Source organism: Lotus japonicus, chromosome 3 (genome assembly GCF_012489685.1).
Source record: "Lotus japonicus ecotype B-129 chromosome 3, LjGifu_v1.2".
Classification (NCBI taxonomy): Eukaryota; Viridiplantae; Streptophyta; class Magnoliopsida; order Fabales; family Fabaceae; genus Lotus; species Lotus japonicus.
Window position 1 is genome coordinate 81929074 of NC_080043.1, and position 20621 is coordinate 81949694.

The 20621-nt window shown below is 37.6% G+C and overlaps 4 protein-coding genes across 4 annotated transcripts; 1 reads left to right on the top strand and 3 right to left on the bottom strand.

Annotated features, from left to right (window-relative positions):
* Positions 1–4348: 4348 nt before the first annotated feature.
* LOC130744844 (uncharacterized) lies at positions 4349–8459 on the bottom strand. Its single transcript, XM_057597006.1, has 3 exons — positions 8315–8459; positions 7269–8272; positions 4349–6886 (listed from the first exon to the last, which is right to left on the bottom strand). Exons 1-3 carry the CDS (start codon positions 8457–8459, stop codon positions 4349–4351), a joined length of 3687 nt encoding a protein of 1228 aa, XP_057452989.1.
* Positions 8460–10777: 2318 nt separating this feature from the next.
* Positions 10778–15672, top strand: LOC130746455 (probable GTP diphosphokinase RSH2, chloroplastic). Its single transcript, XM_057599083.1, has 6 exons — positions 10778–12035; positions 12129–12314; positions 13261–13721; positions 14123–14281; positions 14363–14714; positions 15173–15672. Exons 1-6 carry the CDS (start codon positions 11313–11315, stop codon positions 15464–15466), a joined length of 2175 nt encoding a protein of 724 aa, XP_057455066.1. The 5' UTR covers positions 10778–11312; the 3' UTR covers positions 15467–15672.
* A 1792-nt stretch (positions 15673–17464) lies between these two features.
* Positions 17465–18183, bottom strand: LOC130746456 (uncharacterized). Its single transcript, XM_057599084.1, has one exon. It carries the CDS (start codon positions 17971–17973, stop codon positions 17599–17601), a length of 375 nt encoding a protein of 124 aa, XP_057455067.1. The 5' UTR covers positions 17974–18183; the 3' UTR covers positions 17465–17598.
* Positions 18184–19059: 876 nt separating this feature from the next.
* LOC130742806 (uncharacterized protein At2g29880-like) lies at positions 19060–20085 on the bottom strand. Its single transcript, XM_057594906.1, has 2 exons — positions 19711–20085; positions 19060–19633 (listed from the first exon to the last, which is right to left on the bottom strand). Exons 1-2 carry the CDS (start codon positions 20062–20064, stop codon positions 19151–19153), a joined length of 837 nt encoding a protein of 278 aa, XP_057450889.1. The 5' UTR covers positions 20065–20085; the 3' UTR covers positions 19060–19150.
* Between the last annotated feature and the right edge of the window lie 536 nt (positions 20086–20621).

Here is a 20621-nt window from a genome sequence, read left to right on the forward strand (position 1 = left end):
TATATATATATATATATATATATATATAATTCTTGATAACATATGCGTACTAGTCATGATGATCAATATAAAAAATGATGATTAGACATATAGTTGCTGTCGTTATTTGAAGCAAATGTCAGCAATGGTTAATTTTTGCAGCCGCTAACATTATGTCAATTAGACATACAGTTTTTTTTGTTCATAAAAAAAATATTCTTTCCGTTTCGTAATATTAAGATTTTAATTAATCTATGTATTGAAGTACTATAAAACTAATGTTTTGTTTGTTAAGAAAATTGAACAATTACAAAATTACTAATGTTTTGCTTCTACCAGTGAGCTTAGACCCTCCTTCGAAAAAACTTTAATCCTAGATACCAGCATTAAATTAAGAGTATCCTTAAAAAATTAAAATAGTACTAATAGATAAACTCTCTTTTAAAATAGAAAAAATCACATAATTAAATAGAAAAAATAGTAAAATAGTAATATATATATATATATAGGAAGATGGATACATAAAACTCTCTTTTAATCCTAGCTACCAGTATATGTTTATAAAAAAAAATTCAACAATTATATGTAACTCTTAGAACACTGATACACTTAAAATTCATTCTTGTTAGTTGTTACTCTTAATATGGGGTTGTCTAAATAACCCATTATGAAAATTAGATTAAATCACCCATTGCATAGGTGCACCAATCATCTTGCAACATGTGTTTTTATATTATCCACCTCAGTTAATTAATCTTTTTTTATTTTACATTTTCCGTAATATTAATTTATTAAATAATTCAATTGCAAAATGAACCTATAAATTTAAATAATATCATAAGAATCCTTTCTAAAAAAACTCCAATCCCCATTTCCTTTCACGCTTTCTTCTCTGAATCCGATGCATATCAGAGACAGTTGCTGAGCCTCTTCCATCTTCATAATTCAGGTCTGGATCAGGCTTTTATAGATGCCCTCCCAGTCTTCTATTACAAAGAGATAATAGGCTTGAAAGAGCCATTTGATTGAGCAGTTTGCCACCGTGAGTTCTTGCAACAGGACAAGTTGGGATTGCTCCCAATCTGCAACCATAAATTTCACATCCTCGCATATACACACGATTACTGTCTAACTCAATTTGTCCTCTATCCAGAGGGACTCTCCATCTGGTTTTGCATTTGAGAGAATCGTAAGATGAGCTTGGAAGAAAATGAGAATTTGGGATTTGGGTTTTTTTAGAAAGGAGTTATATGCTATTATCTAAAATTATAGGTTTATTTTGCAATTGAATTATTTAATAAATTAAATATTACGAAAATGTAAAATAAAAGATATTAATTACGTGAGGTGGATAATATAAAAACACATGTTACAATATGATTGGTGCACCTATGCAATGGGTGATTCAACCCAATTTTTATCATGGGTTAATTAGACAACCCCTCTTAATATATATAGCGTTAAATTAAACTTTTTGTCTATTTCAAAAAAAAAAAACTTTTTGTCTATTTTAGGTTTTATTTATTTCCTCTCTTTAATTAAGTTGTGGTTTGACTATATATAGAGAGGTGTAGTCACTAGCCAGGCTTGCCCCTTGTACTTCCCTTCAATATATTTTATATTGCCTATAAAAAAAAACTAGCCAGACTTGAAAATTGAAATGGGAAATTGCGAAGGGCAAAGAGGGTGATTGGAATGGAAAGTCAGAATATGAATCAACCAACCAACCCAAAGAGAGAGAGGATCTGGAGTAGAGTTGAATTGAATCTGAGTGAGGTGAGACTTGAGAGAGCAACCTAGTCGGCATTGCACGTGGAGTGAGTGCGACACCATCGATTGTATTCGTGGCCACAAGGGAAGAACACTGCAGAAGATTCGTTCACCAATAGCCGTCACTGAAGAACACGTGTCCAACAACCTCGCTGACCACGAAACTGAATCTGTCAGATAAAAACACAAATCAGCAGCGCAAGTTTGGTTTGAGTTTCACTTCACTTCAAAATCAAGTGGTCCTAGTTTCAGTAATTTCAAACAATAGAAACGTCCACCCTTCCCCTCTCTCTTCCCATTGTTCTGGACACAATACAGCACAGCACACACCTTCTAGATGAGGAAGATCAAATGATCAATCACACAACCAGCTAGCTCATTTCCAATTTCCCATAAATGTCCTTCAATATCAGAGAGTATGAACAATTTCCCCACATTCATATACCATGTTAATTAGTAGTTTATACTCCCAATCAATTTTTTACCCGGAAAATGACACTAATCAATCTTAAGTTTTTGTACTAGTGTGCAACTATTGACTTTATATTAGTACACATGCATGCACATGACAAGTCAAACCTATTATGGTTTTATAATAGTATAACTGAAGTCATATGTTCATTATATTAATATGATACAGTGACATTTATGCACCCCTAGCTACGGTCAAGAGAAAACAATTTGACTATTAAAATCAGTGTGGAAAACTTGAAATGGTTGTCCTTCCCGGACTCAAAGGTTCTGGTGCTCCAAGAGACATCAAGGTTAATTAAGCATGTTCATGCATGGTTCATTTCAAGCAAAAAACCGATCTGAATTGAACCAGAGAACCGGTTCAGCTGAGTTGAACCAAACTGATTTTGTTTTCCAATAACTAAACTAATTGGTTTTTCAATTTGGTGGATTAGTTCTGGTTTGTAATTCAGTTCGAGCTTCATAACCAGTTCAAATACTAAGTTTAAAGTAGATCGGTTCGGGGTTTTTCAAGAAAGGGTTCGACTGTATATATTCAGAACAAATTTAAAGAACTAACTCAAGATGATGTTCGACTGTGTATATTGGCGAAGTCAAGGCAGAGCACGACATGGTGCATAACAATAGGTAAAGACATACGTAACGCTCAAGTTAGATTAGAAAATATATGTGTGAGAATAGAAAAGTAAAATCAGTCACTTGTTTACATCAAGATCAGTCACTAATTTATGACGACCTTTTCTTTTTTTGAACATAATTTATGACCTTTTCTTGTTCCTTCAATTACTAGGTATTAATTGTTTGCCTTGACCATAGTTCCAACAATTTCACGAGGCCATAGTTAAACCATATGCTTAGACTAATGTTTCATGATAATTTTAAGCTATTAGTTCGGTCCAGAAAATTAATAGCAAATACATTATATATGCTTGACTGCTTGATCAAAATAAACAAGATACAAATTAAGATAAAGAGGGAAAATCAAATGTTCTTACACGGCTGTCAACCCCTTCGATCTAGGGATTTGAGCCGCAGATATAGGTTTCTCGTGTCCTAGGATTTCTAGCCGTCAAAATAATAAATGTAAGAGTAAAATGAGAGTTCGTCTTATTCAATGAGGGGTCTTGCCTTTTATAGTGGGGCAGAGCCTTAAACCTAAATCTATTACATTTAGGTCTCATCTAGGCGTCTTGGACCTTTGTTCACTATAGGCCAAATCTGCTAGTCTTCGGCTTTAGCATGCTGGAGTCGACACACCAGGATCTCGTGGTCCTCTGGATAGAGGTCAAGTAGCCCTAATGGGGTGAGACCGGTCCACTACCGAGTCTGACTGCTTGATTCTGGTCAATGCATATGCTCGAACATTGAGCTACCTTCACTTAATTTTGGACTTCAAATGCTATTGATGTCTTTTGAGGCATGTGGTCAACTAGTGCCTGTAAAGCAAGCATACAATTTCACCGTAGATTTTATGTCTAAGTTAACATTCTCGAATTATCTATGTGTGTGGATTGAGGATGGTCTCTTATGCCTTGATCCAATTATGTTGAAGGATCTTTATGCCCTGAGTTGAGTTGAATGAAAGTTTGACTTAAATGTAAAAAATGGCATAAAATTTATCAAGAATAATTCAAAGTTGAAAAAAATAGACCGGACTGGTCAATATGATTGATTATATCAGGAACCGATCGACATAGTAATCGGTTTGATTAAAGGAAAAAATCATAGGAATTCACAATCGCCAATCGGTGAGAAGCTCTCTGAATCTTGTGTGGAAGGAATTGGTTGGTGCATATCTGCATTTGGAAGGTGTTTAATTTTATTTGGGTTCCTTTGACTTGTAAGCCTCTTTGGCTTTTGCTGGTGTTGCTAAGATGTTGTACTATTTTAGGCCTCCTTGGAATCTCCCTTTGAGTTTAGAAAAGGGTACTCTTTTTCCTTCTTAGGTTTTCCTAAGGTGGTTTTTCCTAGTAAGATTTTAATGAGGCTTTTTTCTAAAGTCTTTTTCCTTGGAGGTATTAGTTTAGCTTTGGTAGTAGTTGGTCTCTTGTCTTTGTATAAGCTACTACTCTTAGCTCCTTTCTCTTTCTTCTTTTTTTTTTTTTGAAATTCAACTGCAAATATATTAAAAGCCAGTCGGCAACAGGTTCATTACATCAGCATCAATAAGCGGTGCGGCGGCTAAAGGGACCTCTTCCACCCATACCGTATCGGTATAAGCTTCCGAGTTCTTAGCCAAAAAATCCGCAACAGTATTGCCCGTACGGCGAACAAACATAACAGAAACTAAATCAAAAGCATGACTCAATAAACGACAATCATTAATAATGGAGCTCAAATACGACCGACCATCCTCCTTTGCATGCCAGTGGTTAAACAACTGCAGGCAATCTGTCTCCAGAGAAATCCGACGGAAACCCAAATCAATAGCGAGCTGTAAGGACCACCGCATGGCCATTGCTTCAGCCAGAAGAGGAGTGGTAACATGAACTGGATAGGAGCACGCGGAGGCCATCACCTCACCTCTGTGATTGCGAACCACCATACCCAAACCGGCTGCTCCCCCATCAACGAATGAAGCATCAAAATTGCACTTATAAGTTCCACGAGCAGGTCCACGCCAAGCCACATTTCTCTCTATCGTAGCTGGAGCTGATGCACCAACACGCACCTCCGCCTGCACACTAGCTACTCGCCGGAGGATGAGCTCCGTTGAAGAAGGTCGTTGCCGGAACTGGTGGTGATTGCGGGCCTCCCACATCATGTATATAGTTGTCTGGACTAGAGCCATCGCTTCACTATCATGAAGCTCATGAATGTGTCTCCAAAAATCTGCAAATGTGAGAAAATTATCAACGCGGAGAGACAGAGGGGATGCAAACCAGACCTGACGAGCCGCTGGACAATGCAGAAAAAGGTGCTCCTCTGTCTCATTCTCTTCAGCACATATATTACAGCCTGGGTCGACATCGACATGGCGCCGAAACAGCTTCGCCCTCAAAGGAAGATAACCAGAAACCGCTCGCCAACTCACTTCCTTGCATCGTGGTAAGGCCGTGGATGCCCAGAAGCCTTTCCAGAACCCCGCTGTGAACAAGACAGATGAGGATGATGAAGGAGCTGCACGGGACGCTTGGTTCATTAGGAAGTTGTAACCTGCCTTGGAAGTGTATTGACCCCTCGAATCTGTGGGCCAAAACAGCACATCCGGGCCCCCATTTGTGCTCAAAGGGATTGAAATAATTTCCTCAGCTGTGCTTGGACTGAAAACATATTCTATCAAGTCTCTCTTCCAGCTGTGTTGCTCGTGGTTAATTAAATTGGCCACCTTAGATAGAGCTAGTTCTACAGCAAGGTCTTGCCTATAGATAGGGGAGGACCCACTAGGCAACCATTTATCAGTCCATAGATTTACTTGGGTTCCATCCCCAATCCTCCACATACCCCCACTATCAAAAATCCAACTGGTTTTCATGATACTAGACCATGCATAGCTAGGGCGAAAACCCTTTTTAGCCAACCTCAAATCACAGTTATTAAAATATATCGCCTTGAAAATACGCGCCAAAAGGCTCTCTGGTTTCGTATAAATACGCCACCAATTTTTTGCCACCAAAGCCAAATTGAAAGATTTAAAGTCTTTAAATCCCAAGCCACCATCTGTTTTATTCTTGCATAGGGTCTCCCATTTAGTCCAATGTAGACCTTGTCTAGACGGATCTCCGCCCCAGAAAAATTTTGAGACCATGCGGTCAATATCTGTACATAAACCATCAGGTAAAATAAAGCAAGACATGACATAAGAAGGTATCGCTTGCACTACAGATTTAATCAAAACTTCCCTCCCTGCTCGTGATAAAAATTTCTCTTTCCATCCTTTAAGCTTTTTCCAAACTCTATCCTTGACAAAATGAAAGATTCGAGATTTAGACTTACCAATGATGGTCGGTAATCCCAAATACTTGTCATAGCTTTCCACCGCCTTTACATTCAACAGCTGCTTAAGCTCATGAAAACAATTATCAGGTACATTTCGGCTTACAGAAAGCATAGATTTGTCAAGGTTAATCATCTGGCCAGAAGCTCTCTCATAGATGGTGAGGATTTTTTTCAGGCACAGGGCCTGCTCAACTCTTGCTCGAGCAAACAAGACACTGTCATCTGCAAAAAGCAAATGAGAAATGGCAGGAGCATGCCTACTAATTTTAAGGCCAGTGAGGTCAGATGAAAGAATAGATTTTTCAATTAGAGCCGAGAAAACTTCCCCACACAGGATAAATAAATAAGGAGATAGAGGGTCCCCTTGTCTAAGTCCCCTGTGTGGCTCAAACCTAGGCTGAGGGTTTCCGTTTAACATGATAGAAAAAGACACTGATGTCACACAGTTCATAATAAGACTTACCCAGCTCGCAGGAAAACCCATCTGTTTTAAAACTGACTCAAGAAAAGACCATTCAATACGGTCATACGCTTTGGACATGTCCAATTTTAGCGCCATAGTGCCATTGCGGCCAGTAACTTTCTTCTTCATATAGTGAAAACATTCATAGGCAATCAACGCATTATCAGTTATTAAACGCCCTGGGACAAACGCACTCTGATTTTCACTAATAAGATCCGGCAGAATCAATTTTAGCCTATTTGCAATTGTCTTAGTGACAATCTTAAAAATAACATTGCATAAACTAATAGGTCTATATTGGTTCGCATGCTCAGCCTTTTTAATCTTAGGGATAAGAACCAGCAAAGTATGATTAATAATACCTGGTGATAGACCACCACTCAAAATTTGAAGACAAAACTCTGACACCTCCTCCCCTATAACAGTCCAGAATTTCTGATAAAAAGTGCAGGAAGACCATCAATGCCTGGCGCTTTTGTTGGGTGCATCTGGAATAACGCCTCCTCTACCTCCTCCTTACTGAAAGGCTCACTGAGAATGGTCAAGTGAGCTGTAGAAAGCCGGCCTGCAACCAAAGAAGTTACCTCCTCCACCCCCGAAGGATGTGAAGTGGCAAAAGGTTAGTAAAATAGTCCATAAGGACCCTAGAAATATCCTTATCCTCTTCAAATTTCCTTCCTCGATCATCTCTGAGTTGTTCAATCATATTCCTCTTACGCCTTTGGGACGCTTTCTGATGGAAAAATTTTGAGTTTTTGTCCCCATGTTTCAGCCATGTGGCTCTTGACCTCTGACCCCACCAGATCTCCTCCTGCTCCAACAAGTTGTCTAACTCTTTTGATGCCTCACTAGTTGCCAACCTCACTTGCTCGGTTTGGATTTTCCCCTGAAGGTTTTGCAACAAGGCTTGCTGATCAGCTATTTTCCTGGGTAGGTTTCCAAACTTGGATCTGCTCCAACCATTAAGAGCACTACTTACAGCTGCAATTCTGGCAAGAAAATCTGTTTCCCCTGTGCACCATGATTCAGTTACAACCTCTGCACACTCTTCTCCCTCCTGAAGCCATAACTCTTCAAATCGGAACATACGCGTTCGTTTGAGTTCTTTTCGCCCTCTACTGGTACCACACGTTAATAAGATGGGGCTATGGTCGGACTGGTGCCGCTGGAAATGCACAATAGATGTGACTGGCCAAAGTGCAGTCCATTCATCATTAACCAAAGCTAAATCAAGCCTCTCTTCAATAGTTCCCGGAGCGGTTCGATTATTAGACCAAGTGAACCGCTTCCCTGAGAACTCCACCTCAAACAAGCCACAGTCTCTACACATCTGATTAACCCACTGAATATGTCCCAAGTCGGGAGGGTCCCCACCCAATTTATCAAAGGGGGAGAGGATATCATTAAAGTCTCCGATCACCACACATGCCCTCGGGTCCTGGGGCACCAAATTTTTTATAAGGTTCCATGTCTCTATTTTCCTACCCTCCTCCGGATAACCATAAAGGCCAACCATTGTCATAGGGATTGCCTCATCAGGGTGCAAAATAGTGCACAAAATATGGTGCAATGATGCATTAATAATTTCCAATTGAAGATCACTACGCCACCATAGGCATAAGCCACCTGCTCTAGAATTCCCTCGCCCTGAACAATGGACAGGAAAAATGTTAGGTAAACCACAAATACCTCTATGTTGAAGAGCCTCTGATGTATACAACTTAGTCTCCATAAGGAACACCACGTCGGGATCTTTTGAGTGGATGAGTTTTTTCAAAACCCGTACTGTCTGTAGGTTCCCAAGCCCACGACAGTTCCACGATAGGATCTTCATTGAGGTGAGCGGGACTGCTCAACCGCAGTCTCCGCCATTCCCAATCCATCATCAGTGTTTTTCTTCTTTAGGGGGGGTGAGAACCCCGTGCTCAATGGCCCAAGTATGGAAGATGACACACTCGACCTCTTCATTGGAGGGATATCATGCTTGGTTCCCCCTCCTGCTCCACCTCCCTCACGGATCACCACACCTCTTGCTCTATAGCTTTTGTCACGTGCTCCTACTTTATTCCCTAGTCCAGGTGACGTGAATGAGAAATCCACCTGCTTGCCTTCACGGGAGTGCATCTCCTTGTTCATGTTTTGAGTCTCAGAACCTGTCCCCACGGTGCTTGATCCTTTGGAGAATTTCTCCACAGCACCCGCAACGAACTTTCCCACCTTAGGGGTATTGGTGCCATGAACACGTGAGCCTGTACCTACCTCCTCCTTGTCTGCAATTTCAGCACCAGTAATAGCATCTGTGGGAGCCTCAGAGTCAACCTTCTCTTGTTGTTCCTCCTCTCCATCATAGAGTGCTTCCTCTCTTCTTCCACCGTGGCGTCGATCACCCTCACCTTCAGCTCTTAGCCAGTTTCCAAATCTGTTTGGTCTCACCCTCACCTTCATTTCAATATTAATTCTTATTGCCTATAAAAAAAAACCAAAAACCGGTTAAATTGGGTTAAAACCGACCAAATCAATGTTATGTACTGAAACGTCCAAAACAAGTTTTAATTATAAAAAACCAGGAAAATTATGTTTCCGGCCGATATAATAAAAAAACATGAATTTAAAATCAGTACCAATAAATCGAACTACAAATATGCAACTGGGTAAATTTTTTGGTGTTATTTAATAAAAAATAGTTGGTGTTAGTATTATCTGAATTGGAGCTTTGTCGATCTAATCAGCCGCGCCATGAACACCCTGCTTTTGAAAGTGATGTGCTAGTAAAAAACAGACACATATGAAGAACTGCTATTGCATTAAATTAAAAGCATACATGTAAAGTTAATAACATAAAATTAAATATTCTTGTAATGGTAAAATACATGTCCATTAACTACTTTATAAATTATTCCTGTAATATTTACCTTAACATTAAGAATCATAAAGAGGATAAGCTAGCACGCAATTATAAAATTATATCGAATCAGAAACATGCTAGAAGAGTAGAGGATAAGAAAGTGGCAATTGATTGAATACACACACGCATCAATGGCGTAATGCACTCTATCGACAGTAATTGTCCCCCACTTGCATCTAGTCATCCATTGCAGGTTCTTCCATTTATTATTTGTTTTGTTCATTTGTCAAAGGTGATATTTATTATTTATTATCCCTTTTATTGCATTTTTTAATCCTCAATAAGCAAAAAAAATATTTGAAATTTGAAAAACATACTTTAATCCCCATTTCTCAAAGGTGATATAGGAGCTACACAATTATGGAAATTTTTTGTCTTCACCATACCTAGGTTGAAATTGCATGAGCAATCTAACACTAATATATATATATCTTGTGAGAAAGATTTGTTTATTTAAAAATATGAAAATAAATCATAATATTTTTCTAAGTGATCACATGACTATTAATTTATTTTTATATGAATCATTTATAATTAAATATAACGGTCATGATTTATTCTAATTAAAAAGTATATTATATATATGTCATTTTTTATTGTACAAATTTAGTTTGTTCGACACCTAATTTTGTCAAACACTGTTTTTGTTTTTGCAAATCGAGCTTTAAGCTTTTAGTTTTCACCTATTAACTAACTTATAAATTTTTAACCAGCTTTTCATGTTCAAAAAAAAAACCAGCTTTTCTAATAGCTTATGAACTAGATGTGTCAATCTTTAATCTAATTTATTTAAGATAATCAATCTTGTTAGCATTTGAACAAACATATCTAACTTTGTATTAAAAGGTCATTTTTAATTTAAAATTTTCTCTTTCTTTTTAATTCATTTATTCTTCTCTTTTTTTTTTAAAAACATATTCTTCTCCTTTTACAATTGTTTGTGGCTTTAATTTCCTTCTAGATTCATTGTAGACCGCAACTACGCCCAATTGGTACCAAAAGTAGATGAAATATCTCCGCACCACCTCCTTTGCATTACTCTAATGAACCGAAACCAAATCCCTGACAACATTAAACAAAACCAATCTTATCTACTCCTACTTAATAATCTTAATTTAACTTCCCCTTACCTTTCGCAAACATCATTAATTTCCCCTAACATCCCGAGGACAACACCGTCATTTCACCCCCCATTTCACGCCCCTGAGCCATTTCCTTATTTTCCTCCAACATCTCTCACATAAACAAACAGATTCTGCAGTTTTCTACCAACAAACGAAGCTCTCTCTCTCTCTCTCTCTTTCTCTTTCCTACTCTCTCCATTTTCAAGCGTACTTGACCATCTTTCCTCCAAATCCAGGTCCTTGTTTGTAAATTCTTCCCCATTTTAGGGTTCTTTTCTCCGCCCACCTTCAAAACTCTGTATATATACTAATCAATTTCATTACCAAGAAAAAAAATATTGAAAATCTCTGAATTCTTCAACCAATTTCCATTCCCTTTATTTTTTTTATAAGATCTGTATACACAAGCACAGGGAAAATTCTTTTCCTCTTTTTCACTCCACCAATACAGCAACTTGTGACTTAAAGCTTGCATATATTTCTTCTGGGTTTCTTAGAAAATTAAGAAGAAAAAATCAATCTAATTGTTGGGTTATATTTCTTTTTCCTTAGATTTGTGAAAATTAGAAAAAAAAAATTGTAACTACCATTTATTTGGGTGCTTGAGTTTGGAATTGGAAACCCTAATTTCCCAAATTGAAGAAGAAGCTTTTGTGTTATGGCGGTTTCTACTATAGCTCTATACGCGAGTCCACCGAGCAGTGTGTGTTCACCACCGCATCCTTGCCCGCATGCTTCCTATGACTTTGAATTGGGAGCTAGATCTTCCTCGCCGGCATCGACAGCGACCGCGTCGACGTCGCAGAAGGCGGTAACGGGTGGGCTTTCGTGTTTGTTCTCATCTCCGGCGGCGGTGGTGAAGCACGCGCCGTTGTCGTCGAGCTTCTGCGGCACCGTAGATGAGGATGAATTGAAGGATCTGAGCAGCTCGTTCTCGTATTCGCCGAGTAAATTTGGTGGGTCTTCTTGGAAGAGGGATCAGAGCCCTGTGTCTGTTTTCCATGGTCCTGTTTCCTGTAGCAGCGGCGGCGGCGGCAGCACCGTTCGTTCGGTTGCTAAGGGATCAATCCCGGTGAGGATCGGGTGTGAAAGGGTTGGTGGGACGAGTGGCCTCTTTGATGGGTTTGTGAGGAATGCTTTGGGTTCTTGCTTGGATTATGATTCATCAAGTGTCAAATTTCGTGGTGGTGATATAGATGGAGGTGCCTCTTCTGCCCTGGTGGATGAGTTGACCTTCAATTTGGATGATACTTTTGTGGAGGGTGGCTTTGAGCCCTACGCTAAGAAGTTGCTGCTGGGGGCTCAGTTGAGGCACAAGATCTTTTGTGAAGAGTTCGTTATCAAGGCTTTTTGTGAAGCAGAGAAAGCTCACAGAGGACAGGTGAATAAAACTCTTTTGTGTTTTTGATTTGTGGTTGTGAGTTTGTTGTTTTGTTGAGTTGAAATTTATTGATGAATCATTTGTTTTCTATAGATGCGAGCTAGTGGAGATCCCTATTTGCAGCATTGTCTGGAAACTGCTGTGCTGCTGGCTATGATCGGTGCCAACTCCACAGTAGTTGCTGCTGGGCTTTTGCATGACACCCTTGATGACGCTTTTCTAACTTATGATTACATATTTGGGATGTTTGGCGCTGGAGTTGCTGATCTAGTGGAAGGGGTGAGAAAACATTTTTGGTGTTGACCAATAAATGCACGTGATTTTAGATCATGGAATTTGATGTCTGTAATCTGCATGTTCATAATTAATTAATTAGCATTTGAATCAACCCCTACTATATATATTATAACTGAAATTTTCATAGATTTAGTGCTAGTGGGAATGACTAACCCGTTTGTTATTTGGCTGCTAAAACTTAATCAGAATATAGTGAAACATTGGAACAAGCTTGGAGAAAATATAGTTTTTGTGTGTTGTTTTTGTTGAATGTTTTGGATGAGGTTAGATGTCCTAAATAGTTTGGATAAAGGCTGAGTTGGATGCAACTCACCATAGTGGTCCTCGGCCATGAATGATCTTTTGTACTTCAGTTGAAGGGGTAGTTTTGTTGCTGCACATAGGATTGTTTCTTGTAAATTTTAGCATATACTATAAATCCTCATCCTCTGCATAGAGAGAATTTGATGGGTGAGTTTTCTCTTGTTTTGTTAAAGCATAACTGGTAGTCTTGTGGTGGCCATGTAGAAGTGTAGAGAAGAAACAATTAATTTTGGAGCTGTAGGTTTTTTTTTAATAATTTTAAGTCTTCGACCCATTGTGTGGTTTTTGGAAGATGTTGTCCTCTTTATGTTGCCTTTCTCTAATTTGAGAACTATATTTTTGTTTTGAAGTTTTTCAAGCTTGATATTTGTAGTTATTAATCAATATAGGTTGACAATGACATTACAAATTCAATAGGTTGCACTAAGTTTATTCACTTAGCTTTCTATGGTAGTGTTAATACTTAATCATCTCTGTGCTTTGGTTACATACTGTTTTTCTTTCATTTTTTCTTTTTGTAATGCTCGCTATTGGCATTTTTATAGAAATCTATATTATACTCATTATTTTGATTCTTTTATAGTTTGTTCCTTCAAAATTCTAACTGATCATTATGGCATTGTAGGTTTCTAAATTGAGTCACTTAAGCAAGCTGGCTCGTGAAAATAACACAGCTAGCAAGTCAGTTGAAGCAGATCGCCTGCATACAATGTTCCTTGCCATGGCAGATGCAAGAGCCGTCCTCATTAAATTGGCAGATCGACTACATAATATGATGACACTAGATGCGTTGCCGGTGGCCAAACAACAAAGGTTTGCAAAGGAGACTTTGGAGATTTTCGCACCTTTAGCCAACCGCTTAGGAATATCTAGTTGGAAGGAACAATTAGAAAATTTGTGTTTTAAGCATCTATATCCAATCCAATATGAGGAGCTTTCATCAAAGCTTGTTGATTCCTATGATGATGTAATGATTGCTTCTGCAATAGAGAGATTGGAGCAAGCTCTTAAAGATGAAGGCATTTCTTACCATGTCATTTCTGGGCGACACAAAAGCTTGTACAGCGTCTATTGCAAAATGCTAAAGTATGTTACACTTTTCCCTCTTTTATTTAGCTTCTCCAATATTTTCACTCATGTTTATCTTTCATTTGGAAAATAAAAAAATGCAAACATGTTACTAGGAATTACCTTCATTGGTAAGGGAGGGAAGATTGTTTGAAGTATTGACCAAATTCAGTTTCAGATTAAAGAGTTTTTGTTGAAGTGTTAATGAGTAACTTCATATAAATTTCAGAGTTGTTGTTTTAGTTGTTTTAGATTAGAGTAAAGGTCAATTGCATGGCTTTTGTGGTGGTATTGTTTTGAAACAACTAATAAATAAATTAGTTTAAAGCGTGAGTCATTTTTACCTGACATGACATGCTGGATGGTATTTTTTGTACATTACAAATCCTTAGTTCTTTCATTTGTTTATGTATTTGTAGGAAGAAACTATCTATAGATGATATCCATGATATTTATGGGCTGCGCTTGATTGTTGACAAGGAAGAAGACTGTTATAAAGCCTTAACAGTTGTTCACAAGTTATGGTATGAGATACCTGGAAAGCTGAAAGATTACATATCTTGCCCCAAGTTCAATGGGTATGTTGTAGCTCATAATCATATGTGAACTTGCAAGTGGCCATCTCAATATCATATCTGATTTTGACTTGTAATTCACAGGTATCAATCTCTGCACACTGTGGTGATGGGTGAAGGCAAGGTTCCCCTAGAGGTGCAAATTCGGACAAAAGACATGCATTTACAAGCAGAATTCGGGTTCGCTGCTCATTGGAGATACAAGGAAGATGACTGTCAACATTCTTCGTTCGTGCTCCAGATGGTTGAGTGGGCTCGATGGGTTGTCACCTGGCAGTGCGAGGCAATGAGTAAAGATTGTTCGTCTGTGGGATATGCTGATTCAATCAAGTCACCATGCAAATTCCCTTCTCATGCCGCTGATTGCCCATATTCTTATAAGCCTGATAATGGTGAGGAGGGACCTGTTTTCATTATCATGATTGAGAATGACAAGGTTTGTACAAGAAATTCGTTAATATTTAGTTTCTCATTTTCTATTTCTTCAGTCCATGGTTTGATAGTTATCATGTTGATAGTGTTGAAATTGGTGAGATAAAGTAAAAATTGTCATTTCATGCAAAATCACACTTTAGAAACATTGTGATCTTGTCATATTGAATCTTATGTATTAAGGCCCCGTTTATCTGATGACATAAGTGCTTATGCTAGTATTTGGGAGAGCTTTTGTAAATAGCTTATGACCTACCTATAAGTTGTTTTGAGTTTATTTCCATAGGCTGTTCATGAATATGAGCTTGTTCTTACCTATAACCTATTTTCAACTTATATCAATATGTTTCTCAACTTAGCTTATGACTAAATGCTTATGTGACAAGTGCCATGAGCGCTTAAATATGCTGTGTACACAAACACACCCTAATTATGTTTGTGCCTGAATGGATATATATGCAGATGTCGGTCCAAGAACTTCGTGCAAACTCGACAGTAATGGATTTGTTGGAGAGAGCGGGGCGGTCGAGCTCTCGGGTGATGACATACAGGTTCCCACTGAAGGAAGAATTGAGGCCAAGGCTGAACCACAAGCCTGTAAGTGATCCCTCTTGCAAGTTGAAGATGGGAGATGTGGTGGAGCTTACACCTGCCATACCTGACAAGTATCTCACAGAATATAGGGAAGAAATCCAACGCATGTATGATCGAGGCCTAACTGTATCAGGCACGGGCATGGTTGGTTCAAGAAGCTGACCCTTGCTTGGCTTTCACATCTGTTCCTTCTACATATCTTAGAAACAGTTATGTTGTATATATCTCTGTTGTACATAACAACTATATATGTTACTAGTTTGAACTTGCTAACTAGATTCAATTATCCAATGAATGATTGGTTTATGTAGTTGGGCTAATGGTCCTCATCTATTCAATACACCTAGTGTTTCAAGTTTTATTTTGAATATCTTTCCCAAATAGTTTTATCTTTATTGAGTCTTCAGGTATTTCTGGCAGGGCATGTTATTTCTAAGGATATCCCTTTATTGCAGATAGCGTACTAACTACTAAGAGCGGCAGCGACCCTTGTGATTGTATTTTACGTACAGTGCAATGTATAACAAGATGCAAAAGAACATGTTAAACAGGCCAAGTAGTCTTAAAAACTTTTTGGTATAAAATTCAAATTTGACCATTTATATTTGGAATGACATGCATAAGATTATTATAAACAAAATGTGCCGGCTACTTTTAAGTTAAGGCTTTTAGTCCATGTGATAGGTTAGTCTAAAATGGTCACTTAAATTTATTTTCTTACCCTTTGGACCCTCAAGTTTTTTTTATTCAAAATAATCCTTATGTACTTAATTTTTGCTTAGACAGTATTCTACATGGTAATCCTAGTTAGATGAAGGATTCCACATAGACTTTATGCACATAGTTATTGGATCATACTTTTAGCATCAAGATCTTAAATAACTCCTAGGTTTTGAAATTGCAAGAAGCAAAGAGGGGATTGCTTTATATCAAAGGAAGTATACCACGGATCTGCCGGAAGATAATGGTCTTCTGCCAGCAAAACATTGCTCCACACCCATGGATTCAATAGTCAAATTACACAAAACTTCAGGAGATCCTCTTCCAGCTCCAACAATATATAGAACACTTTTGGGAAGATTGATTTACCTTACCAGACCAGATATATCCTATGCTGTGGGGAGTCTTGGTCAGTTTTTAGCATCCCTTACCACACTTCATTTCCAAGAAGCTTTGAGAATTCTTAGGTATCTCAAAGAAAGCCTTGGTAGTGGCTTGTTTTGTGATATATCCTATGCCGTGGGGAGTCTTGGTCAATTTTTAGCATCCCTTACCACACTTCATTTCCATGAAGCTTTGAGAATTCTTAGGTATCTCAAAGAAAGCCTTGGTAGTGGCTTGTTTTTTCCCACAAAACCTTCTCTTAAGCTCACAAGTTTTATAGATTCTGATAGGGAATGTCTCGGTCCTCTTCTGAAGCTGAGTATAGAGCATTTGCACAACAGCACAAGCTTCATGTGAGGCTCAATGTATCATCTATTTGCTTTGAAATTTCAACATTTGTGACTCTACGCCTGTTGATATCAACCATGATAATCAATTAGCTTTGCTCATTGCTCACAATCCTGTCTTTCACGAGTGTAACTGTAAGCACATTGAAACAGATTTCACTTAGTAAGAGATAAGGTTCTAGAGGGCACTCTTCATTTGTCACCTATCAAGTCATCTTCTCAAGTTGCTGATATTCTAATAAAACCCCTTGCTGCAGCCTGCAGGGACATTTCATCAGAACTTATCCAAGCTAAGAATACTAAACACCCACATTTGACATTTCAGCTTGAGGGGGGTAACACGATTATATGAGCATAACGTCAGATAGGTAGATTAATTAAATGATAGTAGCTTAGTTTACTTTGAACTTATTTCTTTTCTGTTATTTAGCTAAACTTTAAGTTCAGTTTTTCTGTTTTTAGTTAGTTTGTACTGATCCTAAATGTTAGTTAGTCAAGCGGTAGTCAGGATAATCTAGTATAAATAAAGGAGATAACAAAATCAGTTTTAGTGATTCTGATTCATTCAGCTCAATCTCTATAGTTTTTTTCTCTCCACTCTTAACAGAAGTAGATTACAGCTATTATGGTTCGAAATAACCAACCATTCTTAGGCCTGCTATAATTACCAGCTTAAAGCCTATATATGAGATATCAAAATGCTGAAATGAGAACATCAAAATTGGTAATCATAAATCTCAGTTTCTCATACATTATTACATACATAAAATATGGTACACAATAATGTAACATGCATAAAAATTAACCAAATTCAGAGCGATGAACAAACTCATCTCTGGCTCTCTATCTCCAAAAGAACTCTTGAACTGATGCTTTCCAATTATGAACAAGCATGAGCATGACCAAAACCATAGCTAATCCCCAAGAAGAGCTTCCAATTCTAAGCACCCACGAAGGTTCTGGAGATGGAAGAAGTGAAGCTCTTGGAGATGAAACAGAAGACCTTGAAGAAGAGGTTGTTCTGATGGCAATTATGAGTCCAGCAAGAACCATAGGCAGAACAAAACCAGAGCTCCATTTTGATTCATAGTGCCTCCTATCACTCCTTGAATTGGCATATAAAGGGGATAACACCACCGCGGAGACTAGAGCCATCACTATGCCCAATGATCTCTGGGAAGAGCCATACTGGCTTGAGTGAGCATAGGTGGTAGCCATTGATGGGATTGAGCGTCAAGAGAGTTTGTTTTTAGTGGTCCAATTTGATTGTTAATTAACTTGAGGAAAGAATTTATAGTGGGGGAAAAGACGGGGGGGGGTCATGGGCTAAGGAATCCAAATATAGCATTGATACTCGAATACTCGAATATACAAACAGTGTAGACACTTAATAGACATGTCATTCTTCTCTCTATCTTTGTCTCTTTCTTCTTATATATAAGATGTTAATTACTTCTCTCTTATTTACATTTCTCACTCGAGATGTCTGTTGAATGTCTGCGGTGTGTGGGCGTTCACACATCGTTTTCCATCTAAATGGGATTGGATGACAGAAGTGATGGACAAACAGCCGGCCAAAAAGTGAAGATCAGGATTAAAAAATTGTCAGAATTGATAAAAAAGTTGAAACGGATGGGAGAAAAAGCAGATTCAGTGGAATGGAAGCAAGGTATATTTCCTTGCTTTTTTGTGTGTGTTCATATTGTGACTGTGTTTAGGGACTTTTCAAAGTGCTTACTTGGAGAGTAGCTGTGATCAAAGTTACCTGCATTATAAATGGCAATGATTTGCATACTTTTTTGACAGTGTTGTCAAGAGAAACACCAAGCTTTTTTAAACAGCTTTTATAGTCATTCATCTGAAAGAAAAACTAAAAACAATGCTTTTCCTTGAGCAAAGTTGATGGGTCCAGCTAGATTGGACGCGTAATGGAGTCATCGTTTTAATCTAAGTATGCTCTAAAGCTTTTTCTTATTCAAGAATGTTTTACTTATACTACTTTTTCTTGTGATCTTTACTAAGTACATCTCTTTTTTCTTTCTATCGTAATCCTCATTTTCATCACATAACTCATCACATTAAATCATAAAAAGTTACGAGTCCTAAGATAATTATAAGTTATAACTATGTAGTTGCAACTTGCAAGAGTATTTGACCAATATTGCACATTTATTTCTTTCTTCCTATACACAGCTCTTTCACATGTTTTCTTGAATCTAAAATAAGCTACAATAATAATAGTAAGTAATACTTAAAATGAATAATGTCAATAACATAAATAGATTTATAAGTCATGGGCATACACAAGATTAATAAAACCCCCTAGAATGAAAAAAACACCATAAGCAATAAACAAAAAGGACATGGTAAAGGGACATAGTTTCCTATCAAAGTGCTAGATCAACGTTTTAACATATGCAAGGCGGTGAACATCATCACAACCCCAAAATATGTGCAAACGATAAGGCATGGATAAAATTTTCTCTGCTACCTCAAAACGCTCGAGTTCTGTCAAATCCATTTTCTTCAACTCATCTATGAGGCCCCTAGACTCATCAAATACTTGCTTGTCAACTCCAAGACAATTTACAACTTCAGCCCATCTTTCAGAACTTTTTTCAAGCCAGTACCCGAGATTCTTTCCTAGTTCAGAAATGCTATTAGCAATCAAGTTTGTTCCTCTATTTCTTTTTATTGGCTGACTTTCCATATCCTCTTGTTTTCTTCTAACTTGTTCTTCTTCTTTATCCATCTCCTCAACAACATCGGCAGGGGTAACAGCTTCTTTACCAGTAGCGAGATCATTTCCAAAAGCTTGAGCAAGCTTTTCAAGAAGTATACTTTGTGTATAACTATAATCTTTTGCATTTGGATGACTCTACACAAGAATACAAAATGGAAATAAGAAATAAAAAGTGATACAAAGGAACTTACAATAGAGAAGAAAACACTAACCTTCACATACTCATTCCACACATCATCATTAACCTCAATCAATTTTTTTTCATCGTCCCAACCAAATCCACTTTGATTTAGTATATCATAAATTGTATGATAAGTTGTTCTTAACCTCTTCATTGCAGATTCAATGTGTGGTTTCACCTTAATTCCACATCCAGGAAACTTTTGCTCCAATTTTACCTCAGCTGTTTCCAAAGTATGTGCTTGGAATTGTCCATTATCAAGTCTTTGACCTTGATCCACAGCTTCAATCAAAATGTCGAGAAGGGCTTCATCCTCCTCCTTGGACCACTGTCTAAGATCTCTTTGTCTTTTTCCATTTTGTTGCATGCCGTTTTCCGATTCCATTCCTATTTCATTACCAAATTATAAGTTACAAGGTATAATGTAGTAAATTTGTTAAATGTATATATAATGACATGATTGACAAGATAATACAGATTAAGTGGTCTTTCTGCAAGATATACTTTTGATTTGTTCAATTGGTTCCTTTAGTGGATAAGTAAATTCGGCTTTGAAGAATTTAAAGTAGATTAATTTTAAAATTGTTTAGCAGAATATGACAGAATCAAACTAAAGCAATTCCTAATATATACAATGAGTTCAAAAAGAAGGACATTATGAAAAAAAGGTGTTAGTGGATAAAAGAATGGAAGAGACTGCTTGCATTAAACTATAACAAGGAAAGAAGCAATACTTGCTTTGCTTATAGTTCATATGGTCACTAACAAAACAGAGATTTGCATGAAGACCACTGGAAAAGTATATAGAGATCACTGACAAGATAATATATTATTTCGTAAAAGGAATGCTATAAAACTCTATAATTTAAAGATCACTTCAAACAAATTCGATTCATGTATCATTCCAGAAAGAAAAAAGCAAAAATAAACAAAATCTTAAAG

Excerpts from the sequence above, each read along its gene's own strand:
- LOC130744844 (XM_057597006.1), bottom strand. The coding sequence starts at position 8,459 with ATGAAGATCCTATCGTGGAACTGTCGTGGGCTTGGGAACCTACAGACA. Across the intron at positions 8,273-8,314 it reads AGAGGCTCTTCAACATAGAG|GGCGAGGGAATTCTAGAGCA; the intron begins GTATTTGTGGTT and ends TCCATTGTTCAG. Across the intron at positions 6,887-7,268 it reads AGGATAAGGATATTTCTAGG|ATTGTCACTAAGACAATTGC; the intron begins GTCCTTATGGAC and ends GTTATTTTTAAG.
- LOC130746456 (XM_057599084.1), bottom strand. The coding sequence starts at position 17,973 with ATGGCTACCACCTATGCTCACTCAAGCCAGTATGGCTCTTCCCAGAGA.
- LOC130742806 (XM_057594906.1), bottom strand. The coding sequence starts at position 20,064 with ATGGAATCGGAAAACGGCATGCAACAAAATGGAAAAAGACAAAGAGAT. Across the intron at positions 19,634-19,710 it reads TGTGGAATGAGTATGTGAAG|AGTCATCCAAATGCAAAAGA; the intron begins GTTAGTGTTTTC and ends ATTCTTGTGTAG.
- LOC130746455 (XM_057599083.1), top strand. The coding sequence starts at position 11,313 with ATGGCGGTTTCTACTATAGCTCTATACGCGAGTCCACCGAGCAGTGTG. Across the intron at positions 12,315-13,260 it reads TTGCTGATCTAGTGGAAGGG|GTTTCTAAATTGAGTCACTT; the intron begins GTGAGAAAACAT and ends ATGGCATTGTAG. Across the intron at positions 14,715-15,172 it reads TCATGATTGAGAATGACAAG|ATGTCGGTCCAAGAACTTCG; the intron begins GTTTGTACAAGA and ends ATATATATGCAG.